We start from the raw sequence: 23,821 nt of genomic DNA, 5'->3' as shown, positions 1-23,821 counted from the left end.
TCCGTCCCTGACGCTCGGTGCTGTCTGTCTGTCCCGCAGGTGAGGCGGGCGGTCGCCGCCCTCCGCGGCCACGCCGGCAGGGTGAACTGCGTGCGCTGGGTCCGCCGGCGGGACGGCGGTGAGTAGCGGTGGGGCCGGGGCCCGTTCGGGTTCCTCTGGGGCCGCGGGCGCTGCTGCCCTTGCCGGGCAGGGTAGGCGGGGGAGGCTCGGCAACAGCGGGGCTGCGCTGTACACTCAAGGAAACAGGGAACTACGACCCTTGCAGTGCATCCTTTCGCCTTAAGCCAGCCTAGTTTCCCAGGAGGGATTTTCGCACAATCAGTTAGTTTGGAAAATGTCTTTAAGATAATTGAGCACAACCTGTGACCCAATACAACCGTGTCAACTAGACCATGGCACTGAGTGCCACGTCCCTTCTTTCTTAAATACCTGCAGGGACGGTGACTCCACCACCTCCCTGGGCAGTCCATTCCAATGTCTAAGCACCCTTGCTGTGGAGAAACTTTCCCTGATGTCTGGCCTAAACAGCTCCCCTGCTTCAGCCTAAGACTCTGTACTCTCATCCTGTCACTTGCTAGCTGGGAGAGGAGACCGACCCCGCCTGGCTACTCCCTCCTTTCAGGTGGTTGTAGAGAATGAGAAGGTCTGCCCTGAGGTACTCTTCTCCAGGCTAAACATGCCCAGCTCCCTCAGCCACTCATGAAATACATGCTCCAGACTCTTACCAGATCTATTGCCCATCTCTGGACCTGCTCCAGCACTTCAGTGCCCTTTCTGAATTGAGAGGCTCAGAGCTGGACACAGTACTTGAGGTGTGGCCTCATGTTGACAGATGGGTCTGCAGGAATTCGAGCTGCCAAACCCAGGTGAGCTGTGTGGTGAGGGCATCTCTGCTCCTGGCCCCACAGCCAGGGGCACCCCAGGAGGATGTTTGCCTGGGGCTGTGGCAGCTCGCACAGGTCGATGGCTTGTGCTCCTTGTTCTTCTACCAGTCTCTTCAGTAAGGTTTGGAGTTTTGCATGTTTTGACTTTGTAAACTGATTTACAATGCCTTTTCAGCAGTCTCTGAGTATAAAGCTCTGAGGCTGCATAGAGGTTATGTGCTCAAAAAAAAAAAAAGAATCTTTAGATGGATAGAAATGTTTGAGACATTTATGAGGCTTTTGCTGGATAGTAATTCCAGGATTTAACATTGGTTAGTGCAGGCTTTTCATAGGCATATATTCTTGCCCTTAGGCATTTTTCATTGAAGAAGAGAAATGTGACTGTTGATTAGACTGTTAATGTAATGTGCTGCTTCCTTTTTTTGAGAAATACTGAGGTGCAAACATTAGTTTTTAATAGTGATATAAACTGCCATCCTTTCAACGGGTTGCATCGAAACACATTCTTCTTAAAAATTATTAAAAGAAGTTATTTTTAGGGAACTTGGGCATTAAATTTTCTTGTGAAGCTTTGAATTCTGTTTGTTTAAATTTCTCTGACTTTATTTTCCTATCTTCCAAAAGACCAAACAAAACCGCAAAAGATTAATTTACACTGTTGAATTTGAGAGTCTTCTAGAAAGGTATTTTTACCACTTTCACACATATTTTAAATAGTCCTGAGAATTTTCTCTTTATATTTTCTTAGGGAATATCTTTGCTCTAGACCTGTTCTGCACAGTGCAATTCCTATTAACCATACTTTATTTTGGTGGAAGCTTTGGTTACTGGTGATATTTTGTGAGTAGTAACCAGCAGAACTGCTTATGTTGCTGTTACAAAGTTAAGTGCACACTGAACTAACCAAAGCATATTTTTTAGCTTCTGAAACAGAGTTAATTTCTGGTGGATCTGATAAACAACTTATTCTTTGGGAATGGAAAGATACAGTAACATGGAATAATCAGGTAAACAGGAATAACCTCTTTTCAAATCTTCCTCTGCACTAGTTTCTCACATAACACAAATTATCTGTTTTGTTTGTATTTCTGGTTCAAAAATTTTGACTGGTTTGTTGTAGTTTTTTTTTTTTTTTTAACTGAACCCAGTGTGTATATCCTTGAAATTGTCAGTACTCTGTCTTGCTATGTATCACTATAAATGCTGTTATCTCTTTTCTGTGGTTCATCTTTTTCAAATCAGCATTGGTAAAGAAATTAAAGAACCTGTCAGTCATTGAGTGGATTTGTTTAGGTATCTGAAAAACTCTGTTTGTCTGTTCTTGACTCATCAGTCTTCTGATCTCACATGGCAGTTTTCTTTAAATCGCCTTAAAACCTTCAAACCGTGAGGCCCATTCTGAGCTGGCGTTTTCTGTATCCTTCTTCCTTGTTTCCTTATATCCATTTCTAGTGGTTTCTGGTCAATCTGTACAACATTGTGGGGTTTGTATATAGATAGTCTTACCAGGATGATATACAAGTTGGAGTAGATGTTTAACAAAAATGAAAATAAAAAAATCTGTGCAATAATTGGCTTTTTTCAGAGAAATGGAGAAAAGTAAGGAGACATGCTAATTTATTATTTGTACTGTAAAATGTAAGGCAAGAGATTCAGTGTTGTGTGAAAGAGCCTTTTGAATGACCTGAAATTTTGATGAAAAAACCACTTTATTATCTAGCTTTTAATATCTTGCTTATTGAGCACTGGATTGGGAAACAGCTGTGTAGGTAACCCATTTCATCATCTGTCTCAAAGTAGGTTATTAGACTTGGCATTTTAAAAGGCATGAGAATGCATAGTAGGGGGAAATGAACCTATTCTGATGAGGGAAGCTCTCAGAAATAAATTATTTTTCATTTTGATCCATTTTAATTGTTCATGCATTTATTTAAGTTAACTTACAGACTTTTTAGTAAACTTTTTCTGCTGATGTGGTGCACAGTCATATGGCAGTAATTTCAAAAGAATGTGGCTAAATGTGCACATTTTAATGGGAGTTCTAGACTAGTGTAAATTCTTAAAAACAAAGTTCTGTATTCAACCAATCAAAAATTCTCACTGAGGCCTACCAGGCTGTATTTTGCAAAGAGATGTCAAGTCTGTCTATGATAAAATCTGAATAAATGTTGGATGACTGCTGGTTGCAAAATTAAAAGCTTCTCACTTTGATCTTTGTGGTTATGAGGAACAGATTGCAAATTGAATCACCTGTATTCTTTGTCTAAATTTAGCGTTTTTGTTTTTCATGTTGGCATTTTGGTTTGTGAGAGCACACTAAACATTGCTACTAGACCTGCTGTAGCTGCTGCTTATTCATTGTGTTCTCTGCTCTGTCTCCTTCACTAAGGTTCTCTGAACTTTTGTGAGATGTTCCTTAGGGTGAGGGACAAGAGAAGAAGAAGGAAGGAAAACTGCTCTTCCTAACTTTCAGTACTGTTTCCAACTTCCCTCAAGGAAGGGTGAGGTTATAGCATAGTGAGGGTAGTGTACACAGAAGCATTTAATTCTGTTCAGCTTTGAGCAAAATCCTATTAAGTTAATATTCATTGCTGCTGTATCCCTTCTCTGGGTTTCCTGAAATATTGAGGGTTTTTTTTTTTCCTAAAGTGGCTTTAAAAGTTTTCTCACATAGGTTACTGGAATTTAAACTGTGTGAAATTTTCTCATGTGTTCAGCTTGTGAAAAGCATTCCTCTCAAAGGCCACACAGAAGCTGTTTTTGCTGTGGATGCTGTCTGCCAGTCAGATGAACCTGATTTCAATGTGCTAATAGCTTCTGCAGCCTCTGACTCTACTGTGAGAATCTGGTCTCGGCATGGTTCAGAAGGTAACATTTTTTTGATGTTAGGGATAACATACTGGCTAAATAAGAATGATGAATGCTTATCCATTAGGTATTAAATACTAGCATCTTGTAATGCAATGACATTGATTTATCTTCAGACTTTAGTACCTTAAAGCACTGTATTACTCTTGGAAAGCCTTGGGTCAGATTTGTTCTGCAGAATGATTTATCTTTATATTTCATCAGGGATGTGTGGCCTGAATTTACTTTTTTTTAAAATATGTATTCAGATTATGATAATCTGAACCATTGTTTTGCTCTGTAATGTGGAGGCAGTCTAGCTGTATGCATGTGTGAAGTAGAATAATGTAGTAAAATGGTTAATGCTGGCATTAGAAAGATGAGGTTTAACTAGTCGCTTGTTTTTTCCTATTCGCTTGAGTCCAACGAAGTTTGGGATCTTGACCTTCTTTTGAACTAGGCTCTTGCATTGAAATAGGGGAAAACAGTGTTCTAAAATACATAATAAATAAATTGGGTAAATAGTTGAGTTTTAAGGTGTTATTTAAGGCTAGTTGAGTTTTGGTGACTGCGTTTCTTTATCTACTTTCTTCCTTCTCGGGTGTATTTGAAGATCTCTTATTGCCTTGCCTACATGAGAGAGGTGGGAATTGACAGTCTACAATCCCATGTTCTGGAAGGCATTTTTGGTGCTCCCAAAGAACCCCACAAAGTCTCATCTTTTCCATTTTGACTTGCTGGTGTGGGTTACAGTGATAGAGGGACTAGTTGTTCTGCTGTAGACAGGTTTTTTCCCACTATCTCTTGTTTATTTATTAGTTTAACGATTACTAGTTTAGTAGTTTAACAATTTCCAGAATCTCAGGGATGTTTGCGCATTTTTGCTCATCTCTCTAGCTAGAGTTGTAGAAAATGGATTCAGTTTTATTTTCCTTTGTTGTAAATGCTGTTGCCACAGGATATATTTTGTAATATTTATTGCTTCTGGTGTGTTACCACAGTGAAGCTGTGTAGATTTAACATAGTATTATCTTCTAACCCAACTAACTGGATGAATTTTTATGGCCACACAGAAGATGATATTATTGTTTATGCTTTTGAAAAAATGTAGATTTTTTTTCAGCTTCTTAAAATAAAAATGGATGGGAATTTTTAACTGTATAATATAGAAGGAAATGACAGTGTAATTGTAATAGTTACAGTGAATGAGATCAACACTGTCTGTTCCTGTTTTCCAGCTAAATGCATTGAAATTCTGCAGTTTGGAAATGGATTTGTTATGGATGTCTGCTTATCCTTCTTGCCTGGCAGCGATGGTAAGTAAAGCTGCACATCTTGAATATCAATGCAGGAAGAAAAATCTAAGAAATCCCCCAAACAGATTTTCATTTTGCTAACTCCAGACCTGTGTGCTACAGTTTTTGTTTCCTGTGAAATCCGCTTAAGCTGATTCTTGTACCTAAAGATTTTCTCTGAACTCTTCTCAGTAATTAACAACAAAGACTGATTACAGTGTCTTCAAAATGGCACTCAGATGGAGTTGCTTGGTTGAACTCTTGTGATAGAAAGCTTTAAACCAGGGTAACAATGCTGTAAATGAATGGGATAGGATGATGCTGTTAGTTCCACCTGCTCCTTGTGGTGCTGCTGCACATGTTTGTTCTTGTTGTTTGAATTGAAGGGCAAAATTCAGAAAAAATCTGAAGGCCTGCATTGAAAACCATGAGTTCCCAAGCAGTGTTTATCAAGTGTTTGTCAGTCTTAAATGTGAAAAAATTTGAAATACTGAACTACTCTAACCTATTCAGTATGGTTCATGTCGGTTTCTAATAACAAATGTTAGGTTTTGTGGGCTGCCACAGACATATTCTTTTTGTGCAAATAGGCAGAAGTTTTTTTGGTAAAGCAGATGTATCCTCAAGCCAGATACATGTGTTGAATTAAATTTGTGTTTAAGTATCATTAGAGATTTTCAGCTGGATGGAGGCCTGCCAGGCTTCCAACTGAAAAAGTTCTAAATTTTCTTACTGTATTTGGAATTTTCAGCTCTTTCCTGCATGCATTCCACACTGATGTGTTGTTTTGATTATATGCCTACAAGCATACCTTTTTCTTTGGCTTAGATAATTCTGGGAGCAATGAAAGTTCTATCACAATGTGTTGTCCCATTTGGAAATGCCAGTGTCTGTTTTCAGAGCGTGTCTGATACCAAAAGCAGCATCTGCACCATTAAAGAACACCTCTCTCTTTTCCTGTGAATACATTAACATGCTTGTTGAGGTGAAATTGAGGGTGTTGAGCCTTGTTGAGGGTAAATTAAAATCATTACTGAAAGTGTGAATATTCTTTAGAAGTGAAGTGCTTGTGGTGTTTGAGTATAACATTCACATTGCAAAACAATAGATTATATCTTCATTTAGGATACTGTGCAGTTTAGAAAGATCCCTGTAACACTTTAGAGTAGTGCATCATTCAGTGTTGAAATCATGTATATAAGAGAAGTAACCATATATTCTGAAAACAACATCAAGTAAAATTATCATATTAGTTCTTAAAACTAAATGTTTCTGAAAGTCACATTTCATGAAATGTTTCTTTGAATGGTGGAATACCAAGGATTTTGTTTTCCAGAGTCCCCAAAACCTGTGTTGGTTAAAGTTACGTTGAGAGCAGGACCATCCTTTATTATGAACTCTTCCCATCCCAATTCAGATTAATTATCCAAAGCAGTACAGTGCTTATAAACTGAAAAAGAGTTCCTTTTTTTTCCTCAAGAACTGAAATAATTTTCAATTTCCAAAATTTAATTTGCACAAAAATTTCATTTTGTGTGAAATTAAAAAAAAAATTCTAGACATTTGCTGTTTTTTTCCCAATTCCAATACAGATGACCTCTGCTGATAAAATTGCAAAGAAGCAGTTTAGATTTTGAACCATAAATGTACAGGAATGTTTCCTGTTGAAGTCTGTAAAGGGGCTTTTAATAAAGTATAGCCAGTGTTTTCTCCCTAAGCTTGACATAGTAGTCCATATAGCTGAGGAGTATGTTAATTCTGAAATCTAAATAAAGTAGCTAAAATGTATTATTAAAAATCACTGCTGATCATTTGTCAGAAACATTAATCTCTAATGGCAGTTTGGAATTTTAATGATCTTTAGGGAAAAATGATCTGTAATAAATTTAGGAGTTGCTCAGAAATCTTTATGAAGGCTAAGTTGTCAGCTGCGCAGGGATTCAAAGAAGATTTTCTCTTGAGAACAATCTGCATTTCTTAAGTCAGGAACTAAATACAGAATTACTTTTCTGAAAATCATAAACTACATTTCCTGAAGCATTTACAGTAACCTCTAATTTCAGCAAGAAAAGAAATTTGAGGCTTGCATTGAAAATTGATACATGCAATGGATGCTTTAATTTTCAAAAGTTCCCAATGCCTTGGATTTTAACTGATTGTCCTTGAAAATAAATTATTAAAAAAAATTTTGAACCACTCTTGTCAAGAAGTCAAAGAGGGAAATCTGATAAACTGCCCATTAAAACCTAACAAGTCATTTGCAGCTGGAACGCAGCTTAAACAGCTGCCAGCTTCTCTGGCAGCTTCTTTTTTAAGGAGTTTCTGTACATTTGCTGTTTAGCCTTGAAGAAGAGCTTTTTGCAGTTTTGGTTGGTTGCTTGCTTTTTGCCTTACAATTTGTATCTGCACAAACTCTGCTTCTAAAATGTTGGCAATAGGATTTATTTTTAGAAATCCTAAACAGCTATTTGTCATATAATCTGATTCTTCTTATGACCTGGATCATTGTCATCATGTAGTGTGGCCTCTGACAGAGAGAGGAGGCCAGAACTGAATTGCAACAGGTGAAAAAAACCAAAAAAAACAGCAAGTGAACTTGGAAAAGCTCTGCTTATCCAACTTACTTTTCTTATTTCCTCTGCAGGAATTTTATCTTCATCACATCCAAATTCTAATACCCCAAAACATTTATGTGATAAACTACATACTAGTTCATTTTTGCCAGATATTTATTTCTTGATAGAACTTTTTGAGTGAAAGTATTTGCATTTGTCTGCAACAGCAACTAAATCATAATTCTCTCTTTGGTTTTCTTAAGTAAACTTTAATTCTATTGAGTAAATATGTAATTACAGTAATAACCTATAAAATGTGTTTCTCAGGAAAGGATGATGTTGTGTTCAAGAACATGCATTGGATTGTGTTTTATGGAGGAAAATGTCACTCCTGCCCAATTTCTGTGGACCTGATGACCTGGTCTTCATTCAAAGCAGCTCATCACCTTCAATGAAAAGCAGTTTTTTAGACCTGTTAAAGAGAGGAGGAGATGGAGATCAGTTGTGACTTAGAGGTTGGAGAGAGGAAGCAAGTGATGGAACTATGAGAATATGAAATGTGGCTGAGAAGTGCAAGAGGAACAGTGGATAACTAGGCACAGATTTGGTACAAGTAGAAAGAAGAGATTAGTATAGAGGATAAACATATTATGAATATTCAAGTTGATTTTTGATCTATCCATAGTAAAGATAAAATTGTCTATATGAAGGGATGTCATGGAGGCTTTTTGTTAAAAGAAGTAGTTGTTTTAGTGAAATTTAGTATCTGGTTTTCCATCCAGACCTGAGAAATTCAAATGTCTAACCCTTAACTTATAATTTATTTCTTCATAGTTTTATACTAAATTTATTTGCTTTTAGTGTTTCAGTCCTAGCAGTAACTCTTCCTCCTTATGACATAAAAAAAAGAAGAGTGGAGTAAGTGTTAACTATTTTTTCTCATCCTCTTCTGTTGGAGAGAAGAACTAATACACTGTGTAACTTCTCTTTTTTTAACCCTTTCAGACATAACTTTCTCTGGTTTGATTCAAGAGCCTTACAGAGTTTGTGCACTTTTTAGTTAACCAGTGGAAGTCAACTGCTACTCAAGACTTGAGTAGTCATGAGTGAAAAATTAGTTAAAAACTCGTTATATTAGAACTTCCTACGGATATATGAGCTTGAGGCAAACTGCTCATTTTAGCATCTTAAATATTTATAGATATTATTTGCAGTTAAAACAATTTTTGAGTTCTGTGTTCTTAAGATACTAATTTATTAGACAGCTAATGTAGAAAACATTAAAAAAGTGGTGTCACACTTGCCTGTTAGTACTGTTATATTTCAATATATTTCTATATTGATTTGTACATTATTTATATTTTTTCGTGTCTTAGAATATTAGGTCTTATAAAAAAATGAAGATCTTCTTTTTCTTTCTAGTACCCATACTGGCTTGTGGTGGTGATGACTGCAAAATAAGTTTGTTTATACAGCAAAATGGTCAGGTAATTACAATTTTTGTCTCTTGCTCAGAGTATTGCTGAGTTTTCTGCTTCTTTTCATATGTGCTGGTGATTTTTTCCAAGTTCTTCAGTAAGTCCTTTCTGTCTTTACGTAGCCATTGCATACAAAAACCTTTTTTCAAATAGTTCATCCATTTTACTATTCATACAGAATATTGAAGTTGAGTTCAGTGCATGAAAGTGTTTTTCTTAATTTTTTCCCTTGTGTGAAGATAGCCTGTTTCTATTCCCACTGATATAAAATAGCTGAAACTGTCCTCTTTTATTATGTATCCAAGCGTTGAGTTGTTCATATGGAAATGATGTTACTTTTATTCTATAAATTTTTATAATAAAACTGTTATGACTTCTGAGGAATTTTATGTTTGTTGCTAAGTGTGCCCTTTATGCTTGACTGCTTTTGAACACCAAAAAAAGTATTTTTAGGAGTATCTGATCTTATAAAAGCACACATATTTCATGTGTTATTTGGAAGCTGGCAATTTTTAGTTTTTCATACGGATAAATATTCCTTTTGAGGAGTAGAGAAACGTTATGTCCTCTCTTGCATCTGTTCAGAGGTTTTGTTAGATTCTAAAGCATGTGTTGAATGACTGTTTTCCAAAACAGAGCTCAGTATCACTTCTTTCTTTCTCTCACTGCGTTAAAAAACACCCTTCAAATTGCAAATGCTCTCCCATTGCACCAGTGAAGCTACCATTTAGAACCCCCCTTTGAAATGGGCATATATAGAACCACTTAGTCTGCTGCAATTGCTCAGACACACTCCCTTTAGGGATTAAAGAATAGATACTCCTTTATTCTTTTTTTTTTTTTTTTTTTTTTTGAGGGAGATAAAAGCTACTTTATTGATAATTCTGCCTGTTTGTGCTGCCATGTATAGTAATAAGATTTTTTTGGTTGCTGTTGTTGCCAGTAAGATAAGTACTTCATCCCTTTCTTCTATGTTTAATGGTTTCTTGACCACTGAGAAGAAAAGAAGGGTGCTTGGTTAGATTTTTTTTTTTCTTTTTTTCCTGTGTAGCTTGTAAGTTATGTCAGTTTCATGAATTCTCTGGGAATTAGCAATGGCAAAATGCCACTATTGATTGTCAATGTGTTAAAGAAAGACTTTTATCTCAGGCACTGTGTGGTTGGTTTTTCTCCTTCAGAGTTTGAAATTTGTTTTCTTGTATGATTCAAGGTTAACAATATACAGTTTGACTGCCAAAAATGTTCAGAGATACATAACTTATTTTGCCCATTGCTGGCCAAACTTTCTGGTATAACAATAGTCTGCCATTTTAAAAGGCAGTCAGTCTGTGGAGGGTAAAGGAAGCTAACTTGACTAAACAAGTTCCCCCTTAAGCTTTGTAAGCAAATTTGTGCTCTTTTTGGAGGTAGGAAACTTGATTTATAGAAGGGGTGAGCAGTTTTGTTTTGCATGTGTTATTTTTCACAGTTTCAGTTTCAGAAAATATTTTCACCAGCTGTTGTTGCAGAGTTGGTGTTCACATTATCTCTAAAATGAGGTAGGACTTCTTGTTGGTGTCTGTCTTAACTTTCCAGAATATCTCTTCTAGCTAAGTGGACTGTGCAGTGTGCAGACCACAAAGAGAAGAGTTTGTGTTGTGCTTTACAACTATTAACAGATTTAAAACATCCTTGCAAGCCTTCTGACATGAATTCTTGCCTAGCTGCTAAATCTCGTTCATCAGGTTTTCTCAGATCTACTGCCACCTTTCTTATGGCTCCGTAGTAGTATTAAAGGTATTTGAAAGAAGGGTAGCCTTGCCATTTTTTTACTGCAACTTGGCATAGGAGAGTGATTAGAATCTTAGCTCCTGTGTCATTCCCTTACTGGTAAGGGCCTGTAGCTCTGTCCCCCTAATTCAGTGACTCTTGTAAAGCTCTTCCTTTAGTTAACAGCCTCGAAAAGGTTGTTATGAATGTACGTATGAATTCAGAGGTAGAACATGCATTCATAACAGGGCATTCTTATGCAACTTAAAGGGCACTCACTGTTAGACTCGGAGGGAGGATGAGGCATCCTTACTTAGCTAATTCAGGCTACCTTTTGGTAAACTCATTAATTTTGCAGTTAAAATGTATTTATTCATTAAAAACTGTTTGGTTTTTAGAACTGAGTGGGCACACATTTAATCTTTTGAGACTCCTTACCCACAGATCCCTTACTGTGTTATATAGTAGAGAGAAAATGAATTTTTCTTTTCTAGCTTGTTGGAAGAGGGTATTGATTTATAAAAGTATCCAGGGAAAAATCTTTCAGAAACCATAATATGTCTTCCTGCTAGGGATATAACATCTACAGATGTGGCCTGTGGAGGGCAAGTAAGTAAACACGCAGATTAAATTAGAGTTTTAAACTAAAACCTTTCTATTTGAGCTTTGTTTTTCTGAGAAGATGGTGCGCCATGTGTTTTGGGTTCTACCCAAAGTGGAGAAGTGGAATGGGGGGATGAATCAAAGATAATTCAGGCTCTTTTTAATCTTTTGAGATTAACAACTGCATAGAGGAAGGATATCACATCTAGTGTCTGCTGGAGCAAAAATGAGAAGGCTTGGACCACTATTGCCAAATTTACCAAACTACTAGCCAGGCTACTAGCCTGGTCCTGAAAGATATGTGCCCCAAGTGTGGGCAGGATTAGTTGTGCAGAGTGTGCTGGGCATGTCCACAGCTTCATTAGTTGTGCTGCCTACAGAACAGCTTTATTCTTTGCTTAAAAGGAAGGAGACCAGATTGCTGCTAAGCAACAATGTTCAGAGATTAGGTAAGAGGCATGGGAAAGCCTGTGAAGTAGTCAGACCAGGAGGTTTTGTTAGATTAAACTGTTGGTGCTGTTACCTTTTATGTATCCAGTGAGGACCAAGTGGAAACTGAAAACAAGAAATATGAGACTATAAAAACAAATTCTGTAAAAAAAGAGAAGAATGACAGCTCAAAACACTGGTGTATATAGAACCCAGACAATAACAGAAACTTCAACTGAATCACCTAAAAGTAATGACCATATGCATCTGCATGAACCTTTATATTGATTCAATTTTAGAACTGAATACATCTGAAGAAACTGAATATAGGATGCCAGGAGACATAAACTTCAAAGAAAAGGGCAAAAACAATACAAAAAATTCTAGCATAACAGCATACACTACTCCTTTCTCTGTTTCAGTCAACATTTTTTATTTTTATGGGAACTAATATCTTGAAAACTTTGAATTATAAAATCTTAGTGTATCTCTAGTCTGAGGAGACCCATAAGGACTGCTGGCTCCAACTCCTTGCTCCTCACAGACCACCTAAAATGAAATCATATGACTAAGAATGTTGTGTTCCTTGTGCTTCCCTTCTGTATATGGTAATAGCCCTTGTGTTCACCTCAGTTTTCCAGCCACTGTACTGACACTGCTCAGATGGGTGAAGAGTCGAGAATGATGTTATAGGGATGGGAAAGCAGCATGAGTCCATTTAAGGGACTGGATGCATTGTCAGGGGTTTGGGGGTATATCTCTTCAGCAGTGGGGCCTCATACACCATCTGGTGCTGGTATTACTGCCATGAGTGAATGTGAGGTAATAAAATTCAGCAGCCTCCACCTTAAATCATGTGAATAGGTCAGTGGGTCTATTCAGTGTAAGCATATAAAGATTAGTACAGACTTCTAGCTGGCTATTTAAATATGCTTGTTCTGCAGCGCAAAAGAACTGTATGCTTGACTTCAAGCTAAGTAGTGCCTAAAAACCTGTTCAGGAAATTACTTATTAATACTACTGGGGTGGTATTAATAATCTCAAAATAATTAGTTTTACTCTTTTAAGGGAAAAAAAATGGCTGCTTTTCTTAATAGATCTCTTTAAAGTAAGATGGGTAATTATAAAAACCCCACACCATAACACCTTGAAAAGAGAAAATGATTAGATGTGTGTTTAGATTAATACTAGGGTCAAGTCTCAGGAGATACACACAGTGTTTTAGTGTTAAAGAAACAATAAAAGAGAAGGATGTTAGCAACTGTTCAGCCTAAGCAAATCTTTCAGTTAGGAAAAATGTTACCAACTAACCTTGATGACTATAAAATACAGAGCATTTTCTCAAAGATCATATAAATGAATAAATAAATGTGTTTTATCTATTATCTGAAATATCAATTGCTGAAGGTATTTTTTATGTATTGCCAGAAGCATGTCATCTTCAGAAAAATCTTTAGGTTGCTGTTTCATGTCACTTCCTGGACTGTTCTTTCCTGCCTTTACACATAATCCATTCGGTGTTTAACATAAATATCTCTCTGGAGTGCCCTATCTAGAAGTGCCAGTGGCTGCAGAAGTGACCAGCCAAATGAGGCTTACGTGGCAGTGAGAACACATTCTTAAGACCTAAACTTTCTGATTTGGAAGTATCTGATCAGCCTAGTCTGATCATGTATCCTGTTCTGGTCATGAGTCTCATAGATACATGGTTCTGCAGTTTTAGGGATGTTTTACAAGGGCAGGGAGTTACAGGAGATGGGACAATGGCTTCAAACTGAAAGAGGGTAGGTTTAGAGTAGATATTAGGAAGAAATTCTTTACTGTGAGACTGGAACAAGTTGCCCAGAGAAGTTGTGGATGCCCCATCCCTGGAGCAGATTGAGGCTAGGTTAGATGGGGCTTTGAGCGGCCTGGTCTTGTGGAAAGTGTCCCTGCTCATGGCTGGAGAGGGTGGATCTAGATGATCTTCAGTGTCTTTTCCAAACGAAACCATTTTATGATTGTGACTGCAAATGTGTGATGAGGAGAGGCAGAGTAACACTGTTTGATGGGAAGGTGGTTTTGGGGAATATCAGAAATGTTGGATCAAAGAGAGAGGCACCAGTTTCTGAGAATTGATTCTTTTTCATACACATACAAATTTTTCCTTTTTTCTTTTTCCCTGTGACAGACTGGAAGAGAGACCTCAGTTGCAGACTTGTACTGATAGCAAAGGCTCTTATTTAGTCATAGTTTTAAGTAGGCCTAGGTAAAGGGTTTAGTAGAATATAATGCCAGAAATAATGTGGTAAGTTCTTCACACTAAACTACACTAGTGTTTTAACTGTAACAGTTACTTCAGACATTGGAATTCAACTTGGAATAAAAATGTCATGGAAATAGGGCTGTTTCTGGGCAAAGAAAAGCAGAAATGGGTTAAATTCTAAGTAATGAGTAAATAGTTCTACTAGAGTCAAAATAAAACAGTAATGTTACATATGTTATAAATGAAAATAAATTACTAGTGGAAGTTGTTAATAGGAATCCAGACTGCTTGCACTCTAGTGTTCCTGAGCCCGTGTTCATGTAGTTTTCCATCAGCAGTTCTTGATGTATACCTTCCTTAGAAATTTTGTCAATGAACTTAAGAAACTTAGAGAATATTTCCAGTGCCAAAACTGATTCTTATTAATCATATTCTATTATAAATATAAATTAATTCTTGAAAATATGTTCAAAGCATTTTCTTTTCTTTTTATGCTTGATTTTACCTGTGTTCATTTTCTTCATCATCTGCAGTTGTATCCACTTCACACAAATACGAGAAATTGTCACATCAAACCTACATTATGTAATTCTTTGTGTACCACAGTAAGCCTGATAAACTTCAAAAAAATTTTAGTGGTGTCACAGAGAGACTGTAGCCCCTTGAAGGTGTGCACCTTAAATTCACATCCTTTCCTGCTCATATATGGGTTAGGTATGCTTATCCAGTGATGGCAAAACAAAAAAGGCTTGTCTTGAATCTGTGTCTAAATTACAATCCTTAGTTGTGGCATATTTTTTTCCTCTGTTTCAGATAATAGAAGCTATAAATATAAAAGACTTGGAAAAATAAAGGTTATTGCTGACAAGTGAATGGTCATTAGGTGCATTTCTGTGATGTAACAGGAGTTTTTATTCAGTTTCAGAAAGTGTTAATACTCCCTGGCCATGAAGATTGGATAAGAGGCGTGGAGTGGGCAGTCTGTGGTCAGTATGCAAGATGAATGAAGGGGAACAGTGGTTTAATGGCAGTACTAGTGTTTTAGCCCTCCAACAGTTAACCTTGATGCACTGTAGCACCTAAGCTCTTGTGGTTATGATGTTTGTTTTTTTGAGATGGTGGTAATTAATATTAAAAATCAAGGTGAAACTTTGTATGCTTTTAAAACATTTTTCTTGCTTGTTTCAGGTATGTTTACCTGACTGGTACTTAAAAGCAAACAAATTGGAGTTTTAACAACTTTTCCTTTTCAATATACAAATGTCTGTACCTGAGTGAGGAAAGAGTAGGGGGAAATAGTAGGTTTATATTTTCTTTTCTTGCTTCCCTGCCCCACCCCTTTCTTTTTTTTAATTGGAAAATTACTAGGGGAATCTTTTCAGACATTAACTAATCAAATAGTTATTGCAATGGCACCAAAAAAAAAGGAATTTGAGTATGTTACAAGCCTGGAGAAAGAAAAGGCAGAAAGGAGATTTTGACAAGTATTGAGACTGATAGAATTCCAAAAGCAAAGGCTCATAAATAGTAGGGAAGTATATGTATAACATGTACAGTGCTTACCATATCTTCCACATCTTACAATCATGGACATATTCCTAGTGTGTTATAAAATAGTAGAGAATTTGAATTGTAGTAGGGAAATTTGAATTTGAATGGTAGGGAACATGAATTGATGTTGAAATAAAACTGAATTTTTTTATGATACTGTGTACAATAGGAAAAATTGGGATAATGCTGTTAGGTGCATGTATGGAAAGATGGTAGGTTAGTCGTAGCAGTGATTGCAATGAAAATATGTCTCTATTTTTTTTTTTCTTCTTTTTCTGAAAACAAATAGGTGAAGACCTTTTCTTAGCAAGCTGTGCTCAGGACTGTTTGATAAGAATTTGGAAAGTATGTACAAAATTAAAGCAGCTTCCAGAAACTGAAGATGATTCCATAAAACTGAAAGAGAATATTTTTACTGTTAAAGGTAGGTAACAGCTATAAAATTCTCTGGCACAACTTTTCACTTGTGTATCTTTTCATGGTTCTGGGGAAGCTGACAAGGTGTTTGTTTTGTGTTGACTGCATTATTTTTAGCTGTTAAGAATGCAGAATTACTGTTTTAAAGCCAAAAGTTAATGATATATTACACAAAATGATAAAGCAGTGAGAAGGTTTAATACTGACATATTGTTATGCGTATTCCAAATGCAATATGTAGGACACTTATTGGTCTGTGGGAGAGAAGCTGTTCTGTAGTTCTCTAGTTTAATAGCTTAGCTTTCATTTTCTTTTGAATTCAATTAATTGAAAGGTGCTGCTATAACTTAAAGATTAGAAACATACTGCAAATAACAGATAAGTACGTGCAGGCTTACTTTATGGTCATTTAATGAGCTGTTTAAGCATGATAACATCAGATGCTTGCATTGCTGACATTGTAGGGTAAATGGTTTGGCAACTTAGTTAATATAATGAAGGTATGTGTAAAAAATGCTCATGATACTTCCTGCAAATCCTGATTCATTGTTTGAAGTATCTTAATGCTTGTGTTTGCAGTCATTTGGAGATGCAAATATGCGTAAGAGTGTGCATAGTGCCAATTTAGAGCATTTATTTCAACACTGCTTGAGAGTTCTCCAGTAATTCTCAGAGACCCTTCTGAAACAATACACTGACCTGTGACCATAAATCTGGTCCTCAGTGCTTGTGCCGAAGTAGGATTTCAAGGAGCTGTTCAGTGTCAGGAGGCTTTTGAGATGTTGGTAGGTGTTGAAAGCAGTTGATTATTTTCACTAAATATGTCAGAAATTACCTGGTCTTTCTCGGCTTTTAGAAAAAAATATGCTTTTCTCTGATTTCTGGTAGATGCTGACACATCATATGCAGTTTCTTTGGAGTCTGTGTTGGCTGGTCATGAAAACTGGGTGTATGCAGTTCACTGGCAACCTTCATTTTCCAAAGGTAAAAAGGTATCAAACACTTACCAGTGTTAAGTGTTGTATACATAGAGTGCCTCATGTGTCTTTGTATTGTGTTTGCATGTTCACTTGTTCCTGTAGAGATGACAGTCTTTAAATCCTGCAAATAATGTTTTTTGAGTAAATTCCTGGAGTATCAGTTTTTCTCAAGCATGTAACTTTAGGGCATTAGTGCAGACTGCCATTGAAACAGTGTTATTTATAGTTTAATTTTACATTTTGCACTAGTATTTATCTTTCTTTTGAAATCCTTAAATTCTGACAGCCTTGTTTGCACTACTGGTTTGCTGTTATGTATTACCTGACATAAGGGAAGGAGATTCTTGATTTGACATTGCACAGTCAGAACAGCCTTGACTATTTGCACTGGCAAAGGTGTCTTTTTTTCTGATATATTTTAGAGTTAGATGGCAGGTAACTTCACCAGTACAAAGGACAGCTTTGATGGTGTATACAACACTTGAACAGCAGTGTGCCATTAGAATGTCAAAATACACTTAGTGAAAGACACAGGACTTGTTTTAAAAATATTGGTTTAGTTATCTGGTCTTTAAACTTTTCTCTTTTTTTCTAAATTAGTCACCAGTAAAAAAGATTTAGCCTTTTAGAACAAGGTTTAGGCACAATGAAGGCCTGTCAGCCTTGCACTGCAATCTGAAAACTGTCCCGTTAGACCATGAAGTTTTCCAGGTGCTTCCATATTTGTGAAGCTGCTTCTGTTCTGTGGCCTGCCCATTGCTGGGTTCCCTAAAATAGATTTTCACTAGAAGCAAACTCATCTGAGGGACATATTCTCAGTGCAGAAGGTAAGGTGGGAAGTCTGTTGCTAACATATCACCTCATGAGATTCCTGTCAATATCTCTATTATCAAGAAAAGTTCCTCAGTGTTTTTCCTACAGGTTTCACAACTGGTGATGAACTAGGTCCCTCTTTCCCATTCTGTCTTGGGCTTTTTTCCTGGAGTGTTTCATTGGATTCTGGGGAGCAGTCCTAGAGGGTCCTAGAGTCTGCTGAAGTCAGTAGCAAACCTAAACATTTGGGAAAAAAAACCCAAACAGTGAATACTGGGCAATTATTTTAAACTGTAAATCACTCAGTAAAAACTTACTTAAGGAATGGAGTCGAGAACTGCAGTGCATTCTCTTTGTGAAACTATAGGTTTTCCTCCAAATTATATTTAATTCAATATAAGTTTGAAGTGATAAAACTGGAATATGGTTGTTCTCAGGTATGTGTTTTACTTTTTCTTTGGGGGGTTATGGCTGAGAATACAATATCTTCTAAAGAATGCCTGGCAGGAATGTAGAGCCTCTAGATTTGGCATATAAGAAATGCATTGCATGTCTCTGATGCTAAACAATTTTTTTAATGTGTTTATATTTCAGTATTACTTACTTTCTTCAGAACATATGCTCCTAGGTTGTAGGGTAATAATTTTCCTTGTACTGTAGATGGCAGCATTCAACAGCCAATGAGGATATTATCTGCATCAATGGACAAAACAGTGATCATCTGGGAACCTGATAAAGAATCTGGAGTCTGGCTAGAGCAGGCAAGTGTCAGTCTTTCTGACAAAATGTGTGGTATGCAAATTGTGTATCCAGCATCATGTGTGTACTGTAGAGAGCAAAACCTCTAAAATCCTGGCAGAGAAAGGCAAAATGTTTTCTTGCAAAAATACTCTTTCTGATGCTCTGTTGTGAGTAAAACTGTATTATAAAAAAGGGATACAATATGATTTTTATTGCTTTTTGGTTTTCTTATTGCTGTACTGAGGAGTTTATAAGGGGTGGTTTTGCTCAGCTGTCATTCAGAGTGTACAAGGCAGGGGCTGCATAGTAATGCATGCTATGTGCTCCTGGTAAGAGGAGGAAGAAACCCTCCTGAACTATTTGCAGTTTATCCTTGTGGGAATGTGACCTAAGCAGTTACCACAAAGCAGCTTGACATGCAATTCACAAGCCTGGTTTTACTGACAGTAACTTCATCATTGGCTGTGTCATTAGGCTTTTCTTCTATTTGAGCTGAATACTCATGTGTCACTCATGTAGTGTTCTGAAAGCTGTTCTGATGTGGATCATCCTAAATAAACAAGTAGTACAACCAGATTTCTCCAGGGCTTTGATTGATGTCTTTTCAGTTGACCTGCTTTTCCAAATTGCAGTAGTTCAGTTGAAGTTGTTTGTGTCGGGTTGTGCCAGCCATTGTTTGTGGTCTTTCCTGTCACGAAGGAAGTTCCAATTGTCTCTTGGGTGAAAAAGCCGGAATTACAGTAGGGTATTTAATTTTTCCTCTGTTTCATTGAAAAATTCAGATGCTTTTGTACTTGAAATAGAAATTAGTTCATAAAAGGGCAATCGCATAGAGATGCCATTTGATGTCCCTAGGTGTAACAGGGAGTTGTGGCTAAATTCACAAGCTTCTAAAAATGGGTTGTGTAGTAAAGCTTGTTGCAAGTTGTGATTCTTTAATTTTACATTCTCTTTGCATTGGTTTGACCACAAATGTGTAGCTTCAAGTTCAGATTAGACATTTTAACTGCAAAAATCTGGTTTGCATCAAGAGAGGAAAATCTGAGCTGGAAGCCTGCAGGGAGGAAGGGCACAAGGGGAACATCCCAGTTTTTCTCTTTCATCATGATATGATGAACAAGATGTCTTCAGAAATTCATTCCCCTGCTCAGAGGTGAGACTAGAATTCTGCCTCTAGCATGCCATGTCAAAGTCACTTCAATATGAGTGATATTTTTTTTTTTGAATGAGTGCTAATAAAACGGAACTACTAGTGCAGTGCCATTTAAAATGGGACATCGGTTCATTTTGTTTTGGTCTTAAAAGAGGCTGTATAACAATGGGGGAGTTGAAAGCTTGAAAGAAATTATGGTCTTATGTCTTGAATAAAACTTGAAAATGTAACTTTATTAATCTTTTAATAAAACTAAAAAAGTGGAAGGGCACTAGAGCAAGTGTAAGGCCTGTGTGTATGTATGTGTGCATATGTGGGAAGTTGTAGGAGAAGCACAAAACAGGGGCCAGAACATGCCATAGAAGGAGTGTGGATCAAATTGTAGGTGTTTGTAGAGAAACAGGAAAGAGAAAGTATGCTAGGGAGTCTTGGAAATTGAGTAGGAAAAAAAATGTACTTGGGAACTACTCTCTCTTTGGATCATTTTTCTTTATTGTGCAACAGAGCAGTAGCCAGGTAACAGATGATAAGGAACTGTTGCATCCAGCAAGCTGGACTGAAACACAGAACATTTGGGTTTGCATCTCATCTATTGCAGTGTTTTCTTTGCCTGGGAGGAATCCTTTCTTGAGATGTCTGTGAAGGGAGGCTCCATTCAACTGGCACGCAGCTTTAATTCCCATGACGTTTCAGTGCTTAACTTTGCAATTAAAATATTCCTCAAATGTGTTTGTGTGTTTAATGTGAACTCTTGTCTAGAGGTAGTTTTTCATCTCATGAAGTTGAAAGATTTGGTAGGAATGGAAGGCCATTTTCAGGTGTATTTCACTTCTGTTCATGAATTTAGGTACGGGTAGGTGAAGTGGGTGGCAATACTCTTGGATTTTTTGACTGCCAGTTTAGTCCAGATGGTTCAATGATCATCGCTCATGCTTTCCACGGAGCACTACACCTTTGGAAACAGGCTACAATTAATAAGGTATGTTGGGTTTTTTTGTTAGTAGCATTACTTAAAAGAATTGTACTTTTAAGTCATTTGAGGTCAATTTCTGTTATTAATAGAAAAGTGTAACAGTACAATTTAAAATTAGTGATTGAAATAGTCCTTTTCAGAATGTGAGATTCTGTAGGAGTCTCATTTCTGCACAGAAGGAAGGTTGAAATCCTCCAGGCTCTAAACCCTGTTTCTTACCTGTGGGGCTCATGAAGTCACTTGAACAGATTGAACTCCTTTGTGGTTGTGCTTTGTTCACAGCTGAACAAATAACACAAGTTTCTTTCAAACAGGAGAAATACATCAGTATCTATGTCTCTTCAGCCTCTCTTGAGTCCTAATAATTTGCTGTTTACCAATGTCTTTTTCTTACTTAGTAAGCACATTTATAGTTTTACTTTGCTTAGAATGTGCCAATCAGTCAAATGAAAAACTCCTTACTTCTTTGTGGAACTCTTTTCATAGAAAGAATGGACTCCAGAAGTTGTGATTTCAGGACATTTTAACAGTGTAGAAGATGTGAAGTGGGATCCAGAAGGAGAGTTTGTCATCAGTGTGGGCTTTGATCAAACAACGAGGCTCTTTGCTCCATGGAAAAGGAAGGAAGAAACAGAGGTATGGTCTTCAAAGATTTTGTGAGTGTGGTTAAGAGGGCTTGGTCAGTCCTGAGTTTGGAATGAGTTCTGTGAATATAACTCAAACCTAAAAGTTCCCCAAGTCATGATCTGTTTAAAACTGCTTGGTTTGGTAATTGAGTATGTGCTGTTTTCACTTTAAAAATATTAGTTGTAGAGTTTTTGCAATCACACAGTATGGTTGCAGTTGAATCCTGAGTCCATGTCCAGATTATCTTCAGTTAGTGTTCTCTCAGAGTCTTGGAAAACAGGCTCTGCAGTAATTCAGAAGGAGGAATACATGACTGGTACTGATAACCACCTATTGCAGTGTTTAACAATTGGCTGCACTGCTGCAGGGAATAATAAAGAAACTCAACTTTGGTTGTGCTTTTTTACACGAACATAATCTAAACAAAGTTCTCCCTGTATTTTTTTTTTACATTAATTTGTTAATGACTCAGTTTTACTAGAATGGTTATCTGAAGTACATGAGTGCAGCTGGTACCTGTCCTGTTTTAATCCCCAGCCAGCAACTAAGGACCACACACCTGCTTGCTCACTCCTCCTGTGTTGGGCTGGGGAAAGGTCTGTTTACAAGTGCAGACATTCCTGTTCCTTGTTTCTCATGCATTTTCCTCCTCTACAAATAAAACCTTTTCTTGCAGAACAGTACCAATATTCCATTCAGAAAACTGGTAGAAACTAGACTGACTGTAGTCATATGAGGCCCTGTGCCATTGGTTGGGGAGGCTATTATAGCTGTCTCATCAAAGCTTCTGTAATGTAGACCAGCACAGGAGGTCTGCTGTTTCTGAGAAAGTGAATTTGCCATCAGTTCTTTTATTTCTTTTTTCCAGGCCACACAGGAGTGGTGGCAGTCCCATTTCAAGAGCTACGTTTTGACTTGTCTTGTAGGAAGGATATTTCCATTTTCCTTCCCTGCTTTTTACCCTAATCTCCACTCAGGAGGATACATTAAATATAACAAAACAAAGTTCAGGACTAGCACATCATGTAAATTGGCAGCATTCAAGGGCTGTCAATGTCACTTTCTCTGTGACCTACTGAACTACCACTCTTTATTATGTATGCTGCTTGCTAATTTTTAATCCTGTCTCCTGAAAGAACTGATCTTTATGTGATTTACCTGCACAGCTCACCCTGAAACTTTTGAATAAATCGATTTAGCAGAGTGATTGTAGTCTTCATATCTAAATAAGGCATGAACTGAGTTCTTGTACCTTGCCTTCCTGTTCTGACACAGAGCAGCCACCAGGCTAATTTGACCAGGTGTAAATCTAAGTAGTTTCAATATTTGCTGCTGCATGAGGTGTGGGAGAAAGCCATAGTATCCTTTTTGGATGGGTGAAGCGGAGGGTTGGAATAGAAATGGGTCATTTGAAGATGTTTATTCAGCACTTCTGAACCCTGGAAAAGTTTTTTAGTTCTGCTGCTCATGGACTTGGATAACACAGGCTTTTAAAATGCCTTACTTTCTTTATCACACTGTTTAGCATCTGAAAAATTACTAGGTGACAAAAAACAGGTGACATCTGATGTTTGTCTTAACAAGACACAATGGATGGTTCAGATGTTTATGGAAAGTTAGTATTACAGCTCATATTTTTCCCTATAAAAAGGAAATTAAGTGTTGTATGCAAATAAGCTTCCTTTCTTAAAGTCTCAGTTCTGATATCAGAATATCAGAGAAGAGAGATAAACATCAGCTTCAATTTGTCATGCAAATTTCCATCCTGATTTTTCTGGAAGAAGCTTATTGCATGACATATGTAGCCCTCTCTTTGTTTGGGGTTTGAGTTTTTTATGTTGTATGCTAAGATGTACCCAGTAAAGGGTAAGAAGGGCTTGTTGCACTCTTTGATTTTATCTTTTTTTAAAGAATGCATGCTTTTTTCCTCACTGAAAAATAATCAAGCCCTCACGAAATCATGAGGTTTTGTAGGATGTCTCAAATTCCAATTCAGGTCCTATGAGAATCTTCAACATTCAAAACTCAATTGAGTTTTTAGGGTGATATGTGCAGTTTACAGTCAATATATTGCCTTTGCTTATACTCATATGATATCTAGTCTTGGCTATAGGCACTGGAATACTGAAGTACTCTAAGTTATTTCAATTGATTCTGGTTCTGCTAGCTCTTAACTCAAAAGTACGCACTGGATTTTTCCAACTGAAGTGTCATCTGAGTGAAATAGCAAATGACTCTTAGAATCTAATATGGCTTTGTCATTTTTTTGCAAAGCTTCTATTAAATGGTCTCACTTGAATCAAATATTTAAAGAAAAGAGGGCAGTAGGAACCTGTAGCCTGCTGACAGCAGTGCTGCTGTTCTTTGTGAAAGAACAGATGAAGGAAGCAGGATAATTATCACTACCTTTCTTAGGTCTTTCAGACCTACTGTCTTGGAAGTAGTAGGATACAAACCTCTTTTTACTTAGGCAAATAATGT

At 37.1% G+C, this 23,821-nt stretch overlaps 1 protein-coding gene across 3 annotated transcripts in view; it reads left to right on the top strand.

The window, feature by feature from the left end:
* ELP2 (elongator acetyltransferase complex subunit 2) overlaps positions 1-23,821 on the top strand; it is a 38,467-nt gene that overhangs the window by 204 nt on the left and 14,442 nt on the right. For 2 of the 3 annotated variants that reach the window (XM_030231085.2, XM_030231084.2), the window contains exons 2-12: positions 40-118; positions 1,806-1,891; positions 3,602-3,752; positions 4,970-5,047; positions 9,004-9,068; positions 15,005-15,071; positions 15,926-16,060; positions 16,942-17,037; positions 18,507-18,607; positions 20,588-20,719; positions 21,200-21,349. In XM_030231085.2, coding sequence (XP_030086945.2) covers positions 40-118; positions 1,806-1,891; positions 3,602-3,752; positions 4,970-5,047; positions 9,004-9,068; positions 15,005-15,071; positions 15,926-16,060; positions 16,942-17,037; positions 18,507-18,607; positions 20,588-20,719; positions 21,200-21,349 — 1,140 coding nt within the window. Of the gene's footprint in view, positions 1-39; positions 119-1,805; positions 1,892-3,601; positions 3,753-4,969; positions 5,048-8,984; positions 9,069-15,004; positions 15,072-15,925; positions 16,061-16,941; positions 17,038-18,506; positions 18,608-20,587; positions 20,720-21,199; positions 21,350-23,821 lie in introns of those variants that run through there. The other variant, XM_050971158.1, reaches the window with a different exon arrangement.

The sequence above is a fragment of the Serinus canaria genome, chromosome 2 (genome assembly GCF_022539315.1).
Source record: "Serinus canaria isolate serCan28SL12 chromosome 2, serCan2020, whole genome shotgun sequence".
NCBI classification, from domain to species: Eukaryota; Metazoa; Chordata; class Aves; order Passeriformes; family Fringillidae; genus Serinus; species Serinus canaria.
This window is presented reverse-complemented; position numbering and strand designations above follow the sequence as displayed.